Source organism: Cydia splendana, chromosome 6, assembly GCF_910591565.1.
Source record: "Cydia splendana chromosome 6, ilCydSple1.2, whole genome shotgun sequence".
Taxonomy (NCBI): Eukaryota; Metazoa; Arthropoda; class Insecta; order Lepidoptera; family Tortricidae; genus Cydia; species Cydia splendana.
In genome coordinates this window covers 21,505,061-21,526,318 of record NC_085965.1, presented here as the reverse complement: position 1 = coordinate 21,526,318, position 21,258 = coordinate 21,505,061, and the positions used below count along the sequence as shown (strand labels likewise).

At 37.0% G+C, this 21,258-nt stretch overlaps 1 protein-coding gene across 1 annotated transcript in view; it reads right to left on the bottom strand.

Moving 5' to 3' along the window:
• Positions 1-21,258, bottom strand: part of LOC134791650 (uncharacterized) — a 133,763-nt gene that overhangs the window by 13,374 nt on the left and 99,131 nt on the right. The window contains exons 2-6 of the mRNA XM_063762721.1: positions 11,286-11,391; positions 10,692-10,803; positions 8,359-8,525; positions 6,866-6,949; positions 1,997-2,095 (exon numbers count right to left, since the gene is read on the bottom strand). Of these exons, the coding sequence (XP_063618791.1) occupies positions 1,997-2,095; positions 6,866-6,949; positions 8,359-8,525; positions 10,692-10,803; positions 11,286-11,391 (568 nt within the window). The remainder of the gene's footprint in view (positions 1-1,996; positions 2,096-6,865; positions 6,950-8,358; positions 8,526-10,691; positions 10,804-11,285; positions 11,392-21,258) is intronic.

Here is a 21,258-nt window from a genome sequence, read left to right as displayed (position 1 = left end):
GAGTCCGATGACCAAAACAGCCAAAACTGCCAGGGTTCAGCATCAGCTATCTGCTAGCAGCCGCCAGCAACATGCTGAGGTGAGACCATTTCGTGGCACTTTCTCTTTTTTATGTTTCTCTGTATAAGTTTTTATTTTGTGTTTGTGCTCACGAATAAAATTATTTATATTTCTAATTCTATTTCTATTTCTACCTCTACCTCTACCTCTAGCTCTACCTCTACCTCTACCTCTACCTCTACCTCTACCTCTACCTCTACCTCTACCTCTCCCTCTATCTCTGTCTCTATTTCTATTTCCACCACCACAAGAATGCATAGATTGTCGAATAGTGAACACGTTATCTACGCCCGTCTCAAACAGGATAGATAGAGTTAGACCAAGAAAAATCTGCAGCGATTTTGGTAGTCCACGCAGTGCAAGTGTTATTCTGCCGTCATAATCCCGATAAATTCACAACACACACCGATAACGAACTCTGCGAATCATGAAGTCATAAGCCCCCATTCGCACGACAGCTTTTTCAACGCGCGTTAAAAAAGCGCTTGAATCTGTCCAAGCTCTAAATTCGACTTAACGACCAAGGGTTAAAGTCGAAAATCCAACAACGCTTGATAAAAAGCGCCACCGCTATCGTGTGAATACATACATGGTTATCCATTTGTGTCATTCAAACGCTTTTTTAACGCGCGTTGAAAAAGCTGCCGTGCGAACGGGGCCTAAATGTCATGTGAAAAATGTCGTTCCGACTTTTTGACTATTTTAAGGTTAGGCTACAGGGCAAACCCTTGACCCGATCGTCTTTGTTTTAGGCTCACATTGTAGCTGACTAAATTGTCCAGAGCCGTTTTTCTCAAATTTTTGATATCATTCTTCGTTTCCAAATTATCGAGCACCAAAATCAAAAAATCGGAAAAAATTGAATTTTATTTTCACTATTTCGACCATAACTTTTTTCGTTTTTGACTTTCTCGAATAATTATTTTTGCACCTTACAGCTCTCGTGATTATGCGTCTTTTGAGCCTTTTTTTATATCATATCTTCACAACTTTCCGAGATATAAGGGGATCGCACTTTTTCGTGAAATCGGACCCTATACTGGAGCGAACGAAAAGACATTTCCAATGTCAACATTTCCAATGTCAAAAAGTAAAAGAAATACCAAGACCGAACGGGATGGTCCTGTGCAACTTTCGAATAATATGTATGATGTCATACATTTTATTGATCTTTATGATTTGTGGTTACGTGAATGCAGCTAATATCAGAAAACGTACTCCTAAAAACGAATACATAAATGAAACGAAGTTAGTGCCGAATACAAAAGATAATAGTGTTTTTCATCACAATGTAAGTATCTAACTTTGATAATAAGGTATTAAAGGAAAAACTAACAGTATGTTAAACAAAGTTGCTTATTGGAAAGAAGATTCGCTATTGTTTGAGCATCTTTACAGGATCGTTGAAGCTTGTCGGACCTATTGTTCTGCTTAGATACTTTCTCGTCCATAGCATCCACGGAATGTAGGTACCTATGTATTATAGGGGTAGGTAAATAGTTATTTTGTTATATATAGCTATATATAACAAAATAGTTCTCAAGCCAAATAGAGATGAACTACATATGAAATTTTAAAACAATATCAATTAAAATAGATAGAAAATGTACAATTTATCTCATTAATTTGGACATTAAAAATATATGGAAATAATAATAAAAAATACGAACTCAACAAAATTTAGTTTATTTAAACTTTCAAAATGAAAAAAATGGTGGCAATCGATTCCTTACATTTCCTTTAAAATAAATTATTATGTCAACTATATAATTAAACGCAACACTTCACTGACAAAATATAACCTAACCAAAATATATAGAAAATACTTGGCATCTAGACTATTAGGCATCCAAATTGAAGCAACACGAGCGCAGTCAGTGTGTACTTGCTGGACTGAAGGCATCTTCTTAATATAAATAATTATTATAACTCTCACCTGCAATGTAAGTTTCTGGGATACACTCCTGGGTACGCTGCAGACTGCACGTAGCACGTCTGCAGTCGGCAGTCTCGAAACACTCGCTCGCAATATGACCTGGTACAACAAAAAATATAATATTTCATTTCTGTACTCCTCAATTAAGGACCAGGAGGCGCAGCCAAAACAGGACAGAAAACAAAAAGAACAGCAGAGCCAATATGAGATACGTACGTCGACAAACGCCAAACAAAAAAAATGTATGGGGATGATTGATGCTACGAAACATCATGTGAATATTTCCATCCATTAAATACAACAAAGGCGAATTTATCCTTGTCATCTCATCATCATCGTAAATTAATAGGGAATATTACGCAAAACTCTGTGTAGAGGGCGTCACGCACAATCACAGGGCCTACCGCGAGACACGAAAATCGAAAGTTCGGTTTCTGCCTCTCTATCACTCTTGCCTATTCGATCGATAGATAGGCCGATAACGAAATTTCGATTTTCGCGTTTTGCGGTAGGCCACCTGTAAACAAACCGCCTTGGTGCATCAATTTCATAGTGAAAACTTGTCAAAAAACTGTTTAAGGCCTAGTATGTATAAGTTACTCTATGGTTTACTATGTGCATTAGTGCTGCACTCTGGCAGCAGAACATTGCTGTAATACTCCCTATTAACTATCATCTTCGAACAAAAAATCTTAAAAAAATATTAAACCTTCAGATTTAAGCTTTGCTATTAACCTTTCAAATATACCATGGAAAAGGCTTCAAAAGTTTTAAAAATCAATTTAATCTGTTTTAGTTTATTGCCGTTGTAAAATTTTACAGTACCTAAGGTACTGTAAATATTCCAATCTGATACTGAAATACATACAAAATACAGGGTATAAAAGATACTTTGTAGGTAACAGAAATGTTACGATAAAATATGCAAAATTACTCCGCGTTCCCATCATTCTTGTGTCTAATTTCTATGTCACGGTCTGCCACGTAAATTGGATTATGCTGCCTCGGCAGAATGGAAGAAATAATGTTCCTAAGGGCATTCATTAATAATCCACTGGGACAAGCGGGGATGCAGAGTAAGAATTTTGGTAGGTTAATGACCTTGTAGGTACAAGAGGCCTAGCAAGGATGATAATCGTTGAAAGAATACGCCAATAGAAACTTAAGTAATGGATGGAAATGGTCACGTGATTTTTCGTCCGCATACAATTTTTCTTATAGTTTGGCGTTCGTTAATGTACAATTATCATCTTGCCTAGTATACCTTCAGACTTTGTAATACTGCTAACATTCACGATTTGATGTAGTAATTTTTTGAAACTAAATAAAAAATAAAGGACAATAAAAATATTTACAAACATATAACTGCTTCCATTATCTTTCTCAACTACTCCGCTTTTTACTTATTATAGTTATTATTAATTACAGCACAATAATTTCCAAACTTGCAATAATTTGGCACATTTGCTCACACAAACCTATAACCAAAGAGAGTAGAGTGTATAGAGACGAATTGTCAAAGTAAATTATGTAGCCACAGTAAATTGACTGCCATCTTTCGACAGAACATAAAACTGTTAGAACGCCATTTGACTTTGATCCTTATTGGTGCAATATTTTCGAGCGATGGCGCCATAACCTTCAGCCTACTCTCGAGTAGATGGCGTTAATATTAATATTTATCAAGTTAACACATATCAAAGAAAGAATAATGATCGAAGTCAAATTGCGTTCTAACAGTTTTCATCGTCTGTCAAAAGTTGGCAGTAAATTTATTGTAGGTAGCTACATAATTTACCATGACAGTAACTCTCTATTTCAAATTATCTTTACTATAACGTGAGTACATATAATATTTTATTACATTTAATATTATTTTATTACATTGATTATACGCCCGCCATTTTGTGAAACATTCTAGAGTTAGACCAAGAAAGGCTTTAGAGATTTTGATAGCACACGCAGTGCCAGTGTTATTTATACGTCTTAATTTCATAGAAGTTAAAAATAACACCTGCACTGCGTGTGCTGTCAAAATCTCTACAGACTTCTCTTGGTCTAACTGTAAGATTCCTCGTCTATATAAAATAATAACAATGCTAAAGTAACCAACAAAAAATCTACTAAAAATGCCAAGTTTAACAAAGACATATTCAAATAAAACGCTAAAGGAAACTTTAAGTCGGAACAAACTGTGGATTTCTATAGGCTCTCCTTGTTATGGGGCCAGGTATTGTCGTCTTCCTGGCGAGGTTTACAAAGGAAGCCTGCAATTTCCCACGAACGATGCAAATCATACTTCGCGTGCAGGTTTCGAGAAAATGTTATTTGGAATGGGGAAGTTATTAAGATTTACGGATGCTGATGTAAAAGGGATATTGTTTGAGTTCAAGGAATCCGAATGTTATTGAAATATTTATGTAATTTAAAAGCTATTTTTTTTTTATTATGAGACATTTTTTAAGTTGGAAATACAGATGTTTTTGCCTGGGACTGACAATAAGAAATCATTTATTGTGTTTAATAACGTATTGTTTGATATTTTTAGCATTTTTTGACTATATAAATTACCTATGCAAATTTATTATAGAAAACCATAACATATAAATAGGTACGTATTGGTCTTACAGATTAAACAATAAGACTTATCCTACCCGACTGCGCCAGTAGGGTAAAACAAAAACCATTATTACCTACGTTTATAATAATTTCAGGAATTCATTCCGAAAACATTAAGGTAACAAAACAGTACAATTCTCCATTCATCGTCCGTGTTCAAATAATCTGTAACTTACATAAATGGGCTTATCTCCATGGAGTTTTCACGTCACTTACGCCCTTATGCAAACATTGTCCAGGCTTAAAGGAAACTTGAAGTTACGTGACGGACATTTTGAAACAGGCCGAATGCTTTTTCCAATTGTCGGGTATGAAAATGATGGAAACTTTTCGTTTATTGGCGAATAATGTATAATTTAAGACGCCTTTTGTGTTCTGAATTTGCTTGACATTGAAAGTTCAAATTGTGTACTTTCCTTTATCCAGAAGTTACACAGTCTGCGCATCTAACCCTTGAAGATAGACTACTCTTTATAAACCTATCTCATGACCAGTGATCGTTAATTTTCCAGCAATTTTGGTGCAGCATTGTTGGTTAAAAGCATCTGTAAGTCGTACTCTAGGTGGAATAGATAATTAGGGTTAATAACAGTAATATTAACCTTAACCAATCCTCTCCCTAGAATTTTTTTAAGAAAATCCTTTTTTTTTACTATGCTGCACCAAAATTGCTGGAAAGTTTACGATCCCTGCTCATGACCCTTTAAGATTTACATCTTACATCCTTTAATGCTCTAATAGCCCGCCTATCAATCTTGTAGCTCAATAACCTAAAAATCATTGCGACAAATCTTCCAAATACAAGTTCGAAGGAGCCAATTACTTAACCTAAGCTAAAATGACGGGAAGGCATTAGAGGGAGATTGAATGGGGAGAAATACTAGCGAAAATTGAATACTTGACAGGAGGGTGCTGCCTATCCCATCGAAAAAAATAGTATAACCTATTTAAAATTGTATCTATGTCGTTAGCGTGTTTATTTGTTTTCGGATTTTTTACGTAACAGGTAATTTTAAAGCTTAATTATACGCGATTAAGTCCCATGTAAATAAAAGTTTAAAACTGAATAAATAATTACATCGCTCGCAGACGTGTCCGCTAAGTGGTATCTGATGAATATTGGATACAGTACTCTTAATATTATTATCTGGCTACAAATAATTACAACAAGACACAAAACCCCTATAAAACAGCCTGGCTTCTTAAATCCGCACACTTGATTACAGGGCATAAATCCATGAGGCAATAATGGCGACGACTCCTAGTTATTTATTCGCCATTCGACTCACGTAGTGGTCGGAATGGCCATTTTGGTGAGAATCATTTTGGTGAATTAGGCTCAATATTTAGTACCTATATTCAACCCATATTCATTTTCCAAAAAGATGACAACTTTCAGTGACCATTTTATTGCAAAATGAATGTGGGTTGACACATTTGCTTAACAGCATCCATATCACAAGTTTATTTATGATATCTGAGAAATATCCATAAGAGAATTCTCCACTATATCATAGATATACTTACTATAAATATACCATTATAGATACTTGGTATTTCCAAACGAACTTGTATCAATGATTTATGAACTTACTGTAATCATATGATTTATATATTGAATTACATAAAAATAGGTAGGTACTAGACTTATGGATATGAACCGTGATTACCTTTTGTATTGTCTTTTGTTGTTTTGTGTTTTTCAATTACCCGTGAACAAGATGCATGTAACTGCGTCGAAATATCATTGGGAGCTCGAAAACCATACAAAAGATAATCACGGTTCATATCCCGGTCGATATAAGTATAGTGAAACAAACCGTGAATCATTCAAAACTGTAAAAAATAGGTACCGTAAAATGGGGTGAGTAGGGAGAAAACTGTCATTCAAACCTAGATAACCTTTTATTTTTACATATGTAAACTGAATGTCCCGGACGTTTGTATTTTAGTTTTTTTATAATTTTGGGTAAGTAGTTCCATTTCATAACTTTACCGATAAACACAAAATCCCTCCTCACCCCGTAGTACCCCGTAGTTGGGGTGAGAGGGGATTTCATACAAAGGTGATTTTGGAACATTGTTGGATCATACACTATAGCTCCATTTGTAATACGAATACATTATTTAGGCAGCAGTAGCCTTTAAAAACCATCTCACCCCCCTGATATTCCTTCTCTCCCCATTCATAACCCAACCCTCCACGCAATCCCTACTCACCCTATTCTACGGTACGCATTCAAAACTTACCCTGCAACAACTTCTCCTCTTCTGTTTGGATATAGCTCCGGATGCTGACCATATCGAAGGTAGACCTCAAACTGCTGTTCCGCTCTAGAAAAAAAAACATTACTTTCAGAGATGGCAATAACTTCACTTTTTTAAGGAAGAGAAAACTTAGGAAGTTGGGCCATATATTTTATTTAAAGTTTTAATTTTCACTTGTTTTTTTAATTTTGGTATAATTATGTTTTTCCACTCAGAATAACGAGCTCTTTCGATCCTAATGGTAGAAAAAAGTTCCTAAATTTCCATACATTTTTCATTCCGTTACCATCACACCGTTACCGTCTATGAAAAATTATAACGGAATGGAAAAACTACGAACACTTTATTGTACGAATTTACCTCTTACACAAGTTTGTACAACAACGATAATGCAGTTAGAGTCAGACCAAGACAAGTCTGCAAAGATTTTGATGGCACACGCAGTGCAAGTGTTGTTTTCAAATGCCAAACTTCTATGAAATAATTACATATAAATAAAACTTGTAATGCGCGTATGCTATCGAAATTGTTACAGACTTTTCTTGGTCTAACTCGAATGGTTTTTGCCTAACTAAACTAACAATTTTTCTGGATACTTTCTAGCAAACAAAATGGTTTTCCGTGTTCCAATTTTCCCATTTTGTAATATGGGGGAACTCTAAACGTCATTGATTGGACGATCAGATCCACTCTAAGATCCCCCATCCACCGAGCAATCCCGCAAACGAGTTGAGCTTATCTCTGCTCATTTATCTCACCTCGACTCGGAGCTAGGGTGAGTTTTGTAATTTTAGAAAGAAAGGGCGTAAGCGCCATGTATTTGCTAAGAGAATTGACGTTTTTGCTCTGCGTGCGTTCCCCAGAGTTGAATGCGTAAAGCTGTGTTGAGCGCGAAGTGCGCTTTATAAACAAATTCTGCGTGGAAAGGAATTAGAACGTACTCTTGATTCAAATTTTGTTAGAAAATAAATGTTACTTCTGAATATTATTTTACTCCAAAGTGTGTTGAACACAATAAAGAGGTAAATGAAAGAAATCAACTGAATGAAATTACGGCACACACATAACGAAGTAGGTATGAGTGCGTATTCAAACAGTTTTATGCTATTTATGTCTCTAAATAGAGTATCGATGTGTGTGTGACCTCATTTATTACGATGCTATATTACGGATACGTGAATCACAACAAATATGTACTTGTTGTGATTCACTCAGGTTGCAGAGTTGTATTTCTAATTTAATAGACGCGTCTTAAGTCATGCGAAGCGAGCCGTTTTATCTGTAAAATCTCTACTTGCTCTAATTTCTTTGTATTAAAATTTCTAGCAACAAAAACTAGTACTAGACATAGATACCTATATCGAAAGTCTTTTTAAAATGCGTGGTGCTACCTACAAGGTCAAACAAGGTTTCATTGTTTGTTATAGCTTCTCTATAGTAATAATATCTCAATGCTTTTATATGACTAGTATTACCTTGAATCGAAACTGAAGTAGGTCTGATCGGTGAAGTTATCCGCATGGAAGACGATCTTCACGAAGTTGGTCTCCGATATGAAGGTCTGAGGCTGTTCGATCTCGCCACAGAAGAGACCGGGCTCCTTGCGGTTGGAGACGTCGGTCTTTGCGTTGCCGTCGACGATCTGAACAAATAAACATTTTTACAGTACTTGCGATGCTCCATTACTACACACTGTGCTATATTAAGCACATTACGTAACTACTTCGAAAATTTAAAGGACCCTATGTACTGTAAAACGTAGTACGATACACGTGTGAATAGGTAATACGCTACTTGTGTCGATTCATTCGTTTTCCTATTTTTCGCACTTGTATCGTAACTATTAGCATTTTCGGTGTCAATTTTTAAGGTTTCGTACCAAAGAGGTAGTGCGAATCATGTCAAGGTTGTCTCATAACATTCAAAAATTTAAAATATTATTTATCAAGTACTTTTGAACAATCGTATCCAATTACAATATCAAATCTTAACAAATTGTAAAAGATTATTAACGCTTCATGTTATCGGCTAAGAAGTAGAGCTACAAGTGTAGCATAGCAGTGAAAGAATTGTACAATGTACCAAGAAGATTTGAACCGTTATTAAAACAAGTTCTATTATGACTTTTTCATGGAATGAGGACGTATAAGTTACGACGGGTTATAAAAATGATTACCAACTATTGACAATAAAACAAATAATTATTATCATTTATTATATTCTTCATCTTCCTTCGTTTTCTTATAATAATACCTTAATGAGTAAAAACCCTAATAATCGTAATTAACGATAATACCCCCACTACAATTAGACCCAACAGAATTAAAACAGCAATCAGAAGCAAAATTAATTAAGAACATCGCGGGCCGATAATTGCGTCTCAGGCGTTCGAGTTTTTCGAAAAATTATTTCGAAAATTAATTAGTCGACTCGGCGACGCGTGTCGAAACTCAATTAGGAAATTAAACAGACAGATTTTGCAACTCTGTATCAAAGTTCCTCTTTTGTTTGTCGGGGCGAAGCTTGGCGTGGGCGGGTTTCGTTTAAGAAAATAGGTAGGTAGACATTATAATTTAGGGAATATTTGTACGAGCTGGTAGCAATTTATGTTGTACTCGTACTATTACAAAACGATTCCAAGTTTTCAATAGTTAAGGAGCCAATATACATTTAAAGTGTCATTTTATGGGACTTGCTAACTATGTAAACAAACCGCCATATTGAAATTGTCAAAGAATGATGAATTTACTAGTGACTTTTTACATAGTTAGCAAGTTCCATAGAATAACACTTTAAGTAGGTAGGAGTGACGTAACAATTTATTTTTTCAGCTATGAAAATATGTGGCTTTCCATTAGAGAAGGGTCCATAATACTTCAAGATATAGGGGGCAAACGAGTTGGTAAACGATTACCGCTGCCTATGGACACCTGTAACACCTGTAAGTGCGTCGCTGGCCTTTAAGTGCATACAAGTAAGAACCTTTCCATCCGAAAAGATTCCTTATGGACATGAAGCATAAGGACCCTTTTCTGATGGAAAGTTTCTGATGCACATGAAGCATAAGAATTAAGCTTCTCTGTTGGAAAGCCACATATATGAAGCTAAGACCTACCGTATTAGCATCGTCATATTACTGTCAAAAATCTTACGTCACTACATACTCGAAATGAAATCGTGTTCAGAGCCTCTACCATCAGTTTTAACATTGACATAACGCTCACGTCTACGTAATTTACTTTCTGTACATCTCGCTTGCACTATTGCTCGCATATGCGAGTACGAGCGAGATGCATAGAAAGTAAGTTACGTAGACGTGAGCGTATATGTCAATGTCAAAACTGATGGTAGACGTACTGGCTCGTCGCAGTGACAATGTACAGTCCACAGCAGAAGTTGCTAAGCGGGTGATGTGTTTAAAATGATCTTGACGCGACTTTATTGTTAAGAGAATAAGAGCGTGTCAAGGTAATTTTGAACACCTCGCCCGCTTAGTAACTTCTGCTGCTGACTGTACCTACTTTGTTTGGGTCAATAAGTTTGGATTTTTTTTAATAAAAACGGACCTTGTGTCATTGCCTTTGAGCACAGAATAAATAATAGTACTAGGTACAGAAGACTCACTCTCTAACAAAACGCGTCTGTTACGATCAGCACAGATATGGCCGCTAGGTGGCGACAGCGCCACGCGCGGCTTATGGCTTTCCCCAAAATTGGGGCGGAACGGATGTACTTTTAGCTACTTGTAGCAAAGCGACGAAATCGCGGAGTGAGCCACGCCTGCTTTGAGTGTAAAAATCGCCCTTACCTGCATGTATCCTTTATGGCACGTGGTGCCGTTGATCAGTGTGCCAACTTTGAACTTTTTGAACCGTATCCTGAGGATCCAGTCTTTTGGCGACCCTCGAAACGCTCTAAACCTGCAACAATACAATTACAATGTAGATATCTTCTATTATTTTTATTGCAGTCTAGATTACAGATGTGCAAGTTGTGGAATATTTCCAAAAAAGTTGAAAAAGTTCTCGGAAATTTTAAGAAAATTTTACAGAAAGCATAGGAAACTTTCACTGTGGAAATGGAAAATTTCGTTTAATATACAGTCGTGAGTTCAAACCTCCTGCGCGCTCAACAGTAGGTATCAATGATTCCGGTTAAAAAAAATACAAAAAGAGGGTATAAGATTGTTAACAGTATTTTGGACACTGCCAAATTAAGGGTTAAGTACGGTTACCATCAGTTTGTCACTGACATAAACGCCGTCGTGAACGTAATTTACTTTCTATACATCTCGCTCGCACTCGCATATTAGTGCAAACGGGACGTATAGAAAGTAAATTACGTTCTCGACGGCGTTTATGTCAGTGACAAACTGATGGTAACCGTAAAGGTAAATTCGTACCTATATGTGCAAGTGAGCGGTCGGCCGAAATTCTCAGGTGTGACTGGTGGGGATGACACGTCTTCGTATATCTCTACCGTCTTGTTGCAATGGTCCCGTTTGGAATCTGTCAACAAAGAAAAATACATGGTACTGAATGTTTTTGGAATGAGCCACCCTTTATAAGGCATAAGGGTGTCAGAAATTATGCAAAATTGCATCCTATCACTTAGAAATCCAGTTCAAAATCATGTGGGAAATATATTCCCTCTGCCTTAAAGGCTTAAGAGATAAAGATGAGGCTATAGATTATTAGAGGTTATGACATAAATTAAATATTGAAAGAAGGCTTAAGAGTTTCTGTCCATTTCAAAGTTGTATGTCCGACGGTTAAACGATATCAAACTGTTCAAATTTCCTAACTTCCTAAGCGCCACTTGCACCGCCCACTAACCCAGTGTCAAATTGTACTGGTAAACATGGTAACTCCAGGTTTAATCGGTTAACCCCGGGTTAGTGAATGGTGCAAGTGGCCTTAAGTATACCTAAATTAACATAATTATTAATTATGTAGACGTCAAAATAATTAAGTAATTTACTTATTGTACTTAAATATTTGTAAGTTCATCAACCAAAAATTAACCGCTTCAAGAGTTTTTCACAATTTATATTCGAAGCTATATAGTTCAGAATTTTAATACCTATGTTGCAATTTGGAAACAATTTTCAACAGAATTAATTACACAACAACTAATACTTAGTTACAACTCTTCGAGCTTCAATTTCTTAATTTCATTTTATCTTTAATTTACTCTAGTTTGTAGTGAAAAAAGTTGTAAAAACACACGAATGACTTTTATCTTATTCAATTTCATTTTTCACACGGCTTCATTACTTGAAAGCGCTAAAACACTTTTAACGAGCGACATATAGATAACAGGAATAGTGCTGTGCTAAGCTATTCCCGAGAATATTTCACTCAAGGAAATATTAGGGAATAAAAAATACTACTACAACTAAACTTTTTTAATGAGCGACATATAGATAACAGGAATACTGTTGTGCTAAGCTGTTCCCGAGAATATGTCACTCTAGGAAATATTCGGAAATAAAAAATACTACTACAACTAAAAAATATTAACAAGCGATATAGGTATAGATAACGGGGATAGTGATGTGCTAAGTTATTTCCGGGATATATTTCACTCGAGGAAATATTAGGGAATTAAAAAAATACTACAACTAAACATTTTTAACACGACAGACATTATGTAGATAACAAGAATAGTGATGTGCTAAATTTATTCAGAGACTATTTGGCTAAAAAAAAATTAAGGAATACAAAACAAAAAAATTTACTCCAAAATTTTATTCATATTTTTACAATAATTATCCACATAGGAATGTTCTAAGTGCCTCCGAAATACTTAGGTATTTAGCCTATACTTCGATAATGGCTTTTTACATATAACTAAATTTCCAGCCAGTTGCCGCTAAATGAGTCCAGGTCCTCTCGTCATCTCTTTGGCTTGCCTCTGCCTCGGGTGATCAGTGGTATTATATTTAATGTCATTAACGGATCTAACGCGATAAAAGCAGTATAGTATTATTCCGAAGAGTCAATAATATCTAGTGGTAATATGGAAATATTCTGAGAAAAATATTACAGGAATCTCACGTTACATCACTAAACATGAAGCTCTCGCAGCGAGCGCCGGCGAAATATTCATTTTTCATCACACATTTTAATACAAAAGTAAACACTTTGACATTTCAACAACTCTTTCGGCGAGAAGCGGAGTTTCGCTTGCTAATTTTGTCCTACGAATATGTGGTTAGCATGTCTGTTATGAACATTATGTAGTATGAAGAGTTATTTAGTTACACAGAATGTAAACTGATTTATAGATAAGAAAAAAAAAACAAATATAATTCATTTGGACAGTTCCCTATAAATAATACAAGATAGTCCCTCCCTAAAGCTTGCTGTAATAGACGTAAAAATGTAGTATATTATATAATTGTTTTCCATCGTACTTTCTCGGAAACGTTCGTATTTGTCATGCTACTTCAGTCAACATCAGTACTTTTTGTACCGAGACTGACTGAAATAGCAAGACACGTTCGTACGTTTCCGTGAAAATACGATGGAAAGTAATTATGCACTACAACTGACAAAAGCGAGTTCGATCGAGTGGAAGGTGCATGGTCCGCCGTATGTCCGTTAAGTACCTATAAATAAGAGTGAGTAAGAGATCTCTTCTTCTTCTCCGTCGAATTACTCTTGACAGAGCAGTCGTGGTCACGTTGAACGACGAACGATTCTACGCCAGTTCTCCCTGGCAGATGCTTCTCTGGCACATGTGTTAAGTGGGGTGTTGGTAAGGGCTTTTATCTGATCCGTCCAACGCATTGGGGAACGTCCTCTTGACCTACAGCCATTGACCCGTCCCTGGACAACAAGTCTCTCCATGGCCTGCTCTCCACGTAAGAAGAGTAAGAGGAAGAGTAAGAGATATGCTGACTCAATTAAATCGACGTTTCGATTAGCCGAACTTTTGACTGTCTTAATTCGGATAATCAAGGTTTTTGCATGGCTGAACACACTGAATGTTAACATCTGACTTTATATTTATTTTTGTTGAATTTTAATTGTTATTTGATTACACATATTTAAAAATCAACAATCAACAATGTTGTTAATTGATTGCCTATTTTATGTATTTGTGTCATACGACTAAATAAATAAAAAGGTACAGTACAGTATCATCATCATCATCAGGCTATATTAGTCCACTGCTGGACATAGCCCTCCCCTAAAGAGCGCCAAAGCGCCCTGTCTTCAGCTTGCCGCATCCATAGTCTAATAAAACATGGTCTTCCATTCCCAGAGTGACACGGGGCTACGTCACAACAACATGGCCGCTATATATAGCGCTATCGCATATTATCATATAGCGCTGTCGCATGATGACGTAAGCCCGTGTCAGTTAGGTGACCTAGAAAAGACGGGAATGGAGTACCAGGCGGAGTATATTATTATACCATGGCCGCATCCAGCATCTGCCTGCAGTCTTTCGCAGATCGTCAACCCAACTGGTCGGAGGGCGTCCTACACTACGTTTGCCGAGTCGCGGTCTCCACTCAAGAACACGTTTACCCCAGGGTCTGGGGTAAACAGTATAGTATACTCACTATAATTCCTATTTAAAGTACAACCAATGAACAACCACAAAAACTGTTTGTTTATCATGTCGCTTTGTTACGTGTAAAAAACTAGTAAAAACGAGGTTTTAGTTCAGTGAGGCCCCCCCGGGGGCCTATACATCAGTGCCGAAGCGTCATCTATTCTCACGTTTGATATAGTCCTAGAAACTTCAGTAGGGATGATTCATGCGGGACGTCTCTCACTCTAATGGCTCCTCTACACGATGGGCCATCATACTGGCCCACTAAGATGGGCCAGCGTGTAGAGAGGGTAGTGCTGTCGGATGGCTTATGGCGTGGCGGGATGGCGATGGGATGGCCACGGTATCGGTTTTTCGTCCCCACATCAAAGGTAGCCAGCGATGGTTCGTACGCAGCTACACGTGGCCCATTCCATAGTGCGTGCTCTCAACCATCGCATGGACATCTCTAGCTGTAGAATTGTCAGGCTTATCGACGTTGTGATAATGACAATCGGTCTGACTCGAACCTAACGATACGTCAAATATTAGGTATATATACGATAAGGATCGGATATGTCAGTGTCAAACACGTGTCAAAAGTGACGTTTCTTAATTTCTAATATTTGACGTATCTTAAAGTTCGAACGTCTCTCTTAATTGCGGAGGAAAGTGACATAAATATGTTATATTTATAGGTAGGTTTTGCACGAAACGCCAAGTCCCATCACAAATTGCTAGACATACCCTTATCTAACTCTTAATTAAATAATTGCTCCAACTTTATCCAATAAAGGGACATATAAACAAAACCCTAGCAAACAAACGGAACTCACCAACACGTAAACACCGCGTAAACTTTCCCAATAAGACGCTAGTTCTTAACCAAAAGGAACTCTGGAGACCAATAAAACTATAAAGAAAGCCGCAAGTACAGTATATTTTCTGGAAGTTCCTGGTGCAAGTTGGATGTAAGTTTTTTCGTAAGTTTACATAACGTATCGACGGCGTAAATCTTCTGGGGACGGAGTAGATAAGTTCCGCATATATATCACTGGTATTCAAGTTGAAAATGTATACTAATATTGTAAATGTAACAGTTATTCTGTCCGTCTATTTTTTATCTCGTTAGGCTCAATATTTTATATTATGTGTTAAAATCATGAGTTAAAACCTCGGTTGTGCTGAATAGAGCAAACAAAAATCGTTCTAAAAATGCTAAAAGAAGAGTAAAAGGCGTCTTGAAAAACAAGCTTAAAAGCTTTTAAGTAAAATAATGATCATTGCAAAAATATTGCTTTATAAGTAAAGTAGGTAGTATTTCCTGCCATAAAAAAAAATATATTTGAACGTATAAAGTATGACTCCCGCTAGACCGGATCGAGTCCGGGCCGAGGCGTCCGTCACTTCATTTTCTATAGAAAGCATCACATGATCACCGATCACCCATCATAGAAAACGAGGAGTCGGACCGCCGCGCGGAACGGACCCGGACCGTGAGTGTGAGTCATCCTTTAAGGTAGTTATATCTATATGCTACTTAGGTACCGTTAAAACCCGTTTTAAGTTAAATTGCTAACGAGTTGTCTTAAATGTCTAGGTAATAACTTGTTTTAATTACTTTTCGTAATTCAAATCTTTGTGAAAACTAAATCTAAGCTCAAAAATTAATTTAATTCGTCAGATCTTTCGGCTATATCACTAGGTACTAAAATTATACTGCTACTTATGACATGCAGGGTAACAATATACAATTGAAAAAAAAAATTAGACATGTTCACGTGATTTTTTTTATACAAAAAAAACTACGCTATAAACTAGACTATATTTAGCAAATATAGTCTACTTTTAGTGTTAATTTTGAGCAAATGTATGAAAGTTGAGTGAATTGTGGGAAAATTAAACATAAAAACCGGCCAAGTGCGAGCCGGACTCGCACACGAAGGGTTCCGTACCATTATCTATAAAAAACGGTCACCCATCCAAGTACTGACCCCGCCAGACGTTGCTTAACTTCGGTCAAAAATCACGTTTGTTGTATGGGAGCCCCACTTAAATATTTATTTTATTCTGTTTTTAGTATTTGTTGTTATAGCGGCAACAGAAATACATCATCTGCAATTTCAGTGTCTAGATATCACAAATCACGAGATACAGCCTGGTGACAGACGGACGGACGGACGGACAGCGGAGTCTTAGTAATAGGGTCCCGTTTTACCCTTTGGGTACGGAACCCTAAAAACTACAATTTTGCGTAAGCCCTATCTTAACTGTCGGCACCTTTACCTCTTTATCCAACGTATTACGTCCAATAGACTAGTTCTCAACTAGCCGTCTCTAGCAGACCGCAATTTGATCGACCCATTTGTCTCGGAAAGCTATTACAACTACAATTACTGACCAAACTATAAATAGCCTGTCAGCAACAATACATCAGGTTCATCGGAGTTACTATGTTTACCAACTCGCTTCCAACTCACTTAAAAACTAGGTACCTATATACCCACAAGTGTCGTGGGAATAGTTTTGGAAGCGCGAATATTTCCCTGTTTTCCTCATGGGAATTCCCCAAAATAGCAGTGACAAAAGTACTTGAAATCACATTCCGAAGTTTATTTAGTTTTATTACAACTACACCTGTTAAATAAAAAAAGAAAAAAAAAGTTTTGTACATACGTAAAATTTATATTCGCTCTTATTCTTCCGTCCGCGGCTTTGCTCCGTGATCGTTAATGCTATAGAGCTGAAATTTGGCATGGATACATAAATTAGTTAGTTATGCCGACAAACTCATTAATAAAAAACTAGAAATATTTTTTTAGGGTGGCTTCGCTTTAAAGCCGACCACTGACTAACAGTCCGCCGGACGATATCGGCCGGTCAGTTGTTCGGAACTGTCAAATTTTTGTTCTAACTGACAGGGCGATATCGTCCGGCGGCCTGTTAGCCAGTGGTCGGCTTAACCCTATGTGGGATATCGTTGGATAGGTTTTTCAAAACTTTTTGATATACATAATATTTTCGGAAACTATCGCCCTGAAAGAAAAAAAAATTGTTCGTGTGGCTTTAAGCTGTCAACACAGTAAATAGTGATGAGACTAATGAGTCAACAACTCACCTCTCACCGTCAAGTAGACCGCACATTAGCACTGTCATGCTATTAAAAGAAAAGATGAATAGAGCGAAGTGGAAGGAGAAAAGTAGGAAAGCGGACCCCGGAGGATGATGATGATGCTATTAAAAGAAAAATCCCTGAATCGATACATCACTATCACTACGTTACTTCATCAGTGTTACCAAGAGTTTCCAACTCGTCCGTAACTCGGTGGTAACTCGTTCGATAGCCGATTGACAAAGTTGCAAAGTAACGCCAAAGTTTGTTCCTTTTAAACATTTTATAAGGTGAGAGCAGTTTTGTTAGAGTTCTGGGGAACGGTTGGGTTGCTAGGTTAAGTTTTTCTCGAAACACGGATGTTTTAAAAACTTGGGTCTTCAGTAGATGCTATTTTATGTGTTTAGATAACGAAAACTTTAGTAAGAACCCTTACTTAGTTTTAGCCACAACCTGTATAAATAAATAAATAAATATTATAGGACATTCTTACACAGATTGACCAAGTCCCCCAATAAGTTCAAGAAGGCTTGTGTTGAGGGTACTCAGACAACGATATATATAAATACTTAAATACATAGAAAACAACCATGACTCAGGAACAAATATCTGTGTCATCACACAAATAAATGCCCTTACTGGGATTCGAACCCAGGACCATCGGCTTCACAAGCAGGGTCACTACCCACTAGGCCAGACCGGTCGTCAAACAAGTCACACGAACGCCATATAATTGAAGTAACGCTCTCATTTATACTCATACACAGAACCTTACATGAAACTGTTATGTATTATATTTGATACATTGTCAAGAACTCAGAAATGTACATATCGATAGGATTGTATCACATTTAATACATTGTCAAGTTGTCGTCAAAATAGTTTTACATGTTCTTTTAATTTTTTTATATTTGTGAGGTTACAAAACATGTTTCAAGTATTTAATATTAGTTGTCGTATTATTTAGTTATTGAATGTTGATTTTTTTTAAAGTACTAGATGTTATTCAACTGTATATTCGTACGCTGTAGCATTATTGCTACGCCGTAGCCCGTAGCACGGAAAAATATGTGAATAGCAAAAAATGCTCCCAAAGTAAAAAACAAATTTTGTCTTTTAATTATTTGTTTACTTTTCATATTTTACTCAACTTTTTGCTGACGACTTTTTTGAAACTTTACGGGATCAAATTTTCCGCCCAATTGATCAGGTATTCGTAGATATAATTTATTTTACAGGTGTAATAGTCATCTGATGCTTTAGATTGCGTTTAATTAGCAATAAATGATAATTTCTGTTGCATTACATGTTTTATTTTTATTAAAATCCACATTTTTCTTGTAAAAAAGTAGGTAACTATTTTGTCGAGGGATTGGCATTGTATCAAATATGATACATATGATTTTCCGAAACTGGAAAATCCTGGATTTTTTCCCTTATTTTTTAATAGTCTAGTATGGGCAATAGGTGACGAAAAACTAAAAAAATGTTTATATTAAAGATATTTTGAGCCTTGCCAAGATAAGGGTTAAAATGCTATTCTAAAATAACATGACATTTGATATGAACATTCAAGTAGCGTACGATTATATCTATGTAGTATGTATATGTACTAGTTTTCGTTGTTAAAAATTGTAAAGGTGACAGTCCATTTCCAACGACAGCTGCACTACTCTTGCGACGTTACTGGCATTCATTGTCTTGTCATTCATTTCCTTCAACTCCCTAGGGAGCTATAGCTTTATTTCTTCACAATCCATAACTCCGGCGGGAACAATATAGCTTTTACCCTTCAGTACACCTGCATGAAATAAGATATTTTTCGAGCAAGTGTGATGAAAAAACTTTTACAAACAACTTTGTTGGAAAGAACGATTTATAACTGTATGTTTATGTCTGTAGGTAGGTACCCAGCGCCGTACTGTTTCTGTCTATAATGTGGGTAGGTCCATAGTCTAATAAAACATGGTCTTCTATTCCCAGAGTGACACAGGCCTACGTCACAACAACATGGCCGCTATAAATAGCGCTATCGCGCCTATCGCATATTATCATATAGCGCTGTCGCATGATGACGTAGGCTTGTGTCAGTTAGGTGACCTAGAAAAGACGGGAATGGAGTACCAGGCGGAGTATATTATTATACCATGGGTAGGTCCATTTAACTGTTTATTACTCTTAAGGATGACTCACGCTAGAGCGCTTCGGGACCGGGCCGACACTTCAGTTTTCTATAGAAAGCATCACGGGATTACTAATCAGACTGAACTGCTCTAGGGTAAGTCATCCTTAAAATAAATCCTACTTATATATCGTTATTCCTTCATAAACTCAACACCAAGGCTAACACTAAGACGGACAAAATTAAAATTCCCGCTATTCCGCCAAGAGCACTTGGTGAAATGGGCAGTTAGCCGCATTGAGGCCCGGGCTGCATTGCGGACTGCTAACCAAACCGAACCTAGACAAATTGAATTCGTCCTGAATAGCCTTGGAGCGGCATAAGCCAGCAACTTAGGCGATTTATGGTACAGTCACCTGCAATAATACGTTACTTTTCGAAGGCCGCAAAAATATGTGACACGCTGTTATGGCTCTACAAATAAGATCGTGTCAGATATTTTTGCGGCTTTCGTTGTGTAACATATTATTGCAGGTGACTGTAAGCTTTTTTTTTCAATCAAAGTGACACTATCCTGTTCTAGGATACGATTTTTTATCTTTCTGGCACACTATTTTTTTACCTTTTAATAATATTTAGGAACATATTAATTACCTCATAGGTGATGTGAAAAGCAGCATGTGTCACATGGTGGCAAAATTATTTCCACCTTGGGCGTTAACACTTGAATCCCTCACTACACTCAGGATTCTATTACATAATCCTTCGTTTCGTTTAGGATTCAATGTACACCCTCGTCGTAAATATGCCAATTTGCTCCCTTGTGACACAATCTACTATATCATTCAAGTACCCAGTCGACTCATTTAAATACATATTTCCATGATTTACATATACACTCACGTTACTACGCTTGAGTTCGGTCTGTTTAAAGTATGACTCAGATTAGGCCGGACCGTGTTCGGGTCGGAGCTTCCGACGCTTAGGTACTTTTCTAAGTTTTCTATGATATGACAGACAATCACGTGATGCTGTCCATAGAAAACAATGCGCCGGAAGCTCCGGCCTGGTCTAACGTGAGTCATCCTTAAAGCATTCGCTTCCGCTTATCGCTTACACTGTAAATAAACCGGGGTCTTATCTAATTATAGCGGACTTCATTGAGAATATAAAAACCTGCAATCGAAGCGGACCGCAAGCACAAATGGAAACACTTGGACCTTTTTGGATTTAAAAGGTCCGTTGAGTGGAGCCTTAACTAATTCCTTTAGATTGACGAAAAGGTACTTGAATAAATATAAATAGCGTGGGTCGATTTAATTAAAGGCTTCGTCACACAGGCGTGTTTTCCGGGCGGGGCGTGAGCGTTTTACATAAATAAAACACTCACGCCCTGCCCGGAAAATGCGCCTGTGTGACGGAACCTTAAGTTCAGTTTGCGAGCGTTGGCCTTGACGTCATTTTATGATAAAAACCTATTAGTAGAATACACTCAGTGTTTCTTTTTAGGGTTCCGTACCCGAATGGTAAAAACGGGACCCTATTACTAAAACTCCTCTGTCCGTCTATCTGTCCGTCTGTCCGTCTGTCTGT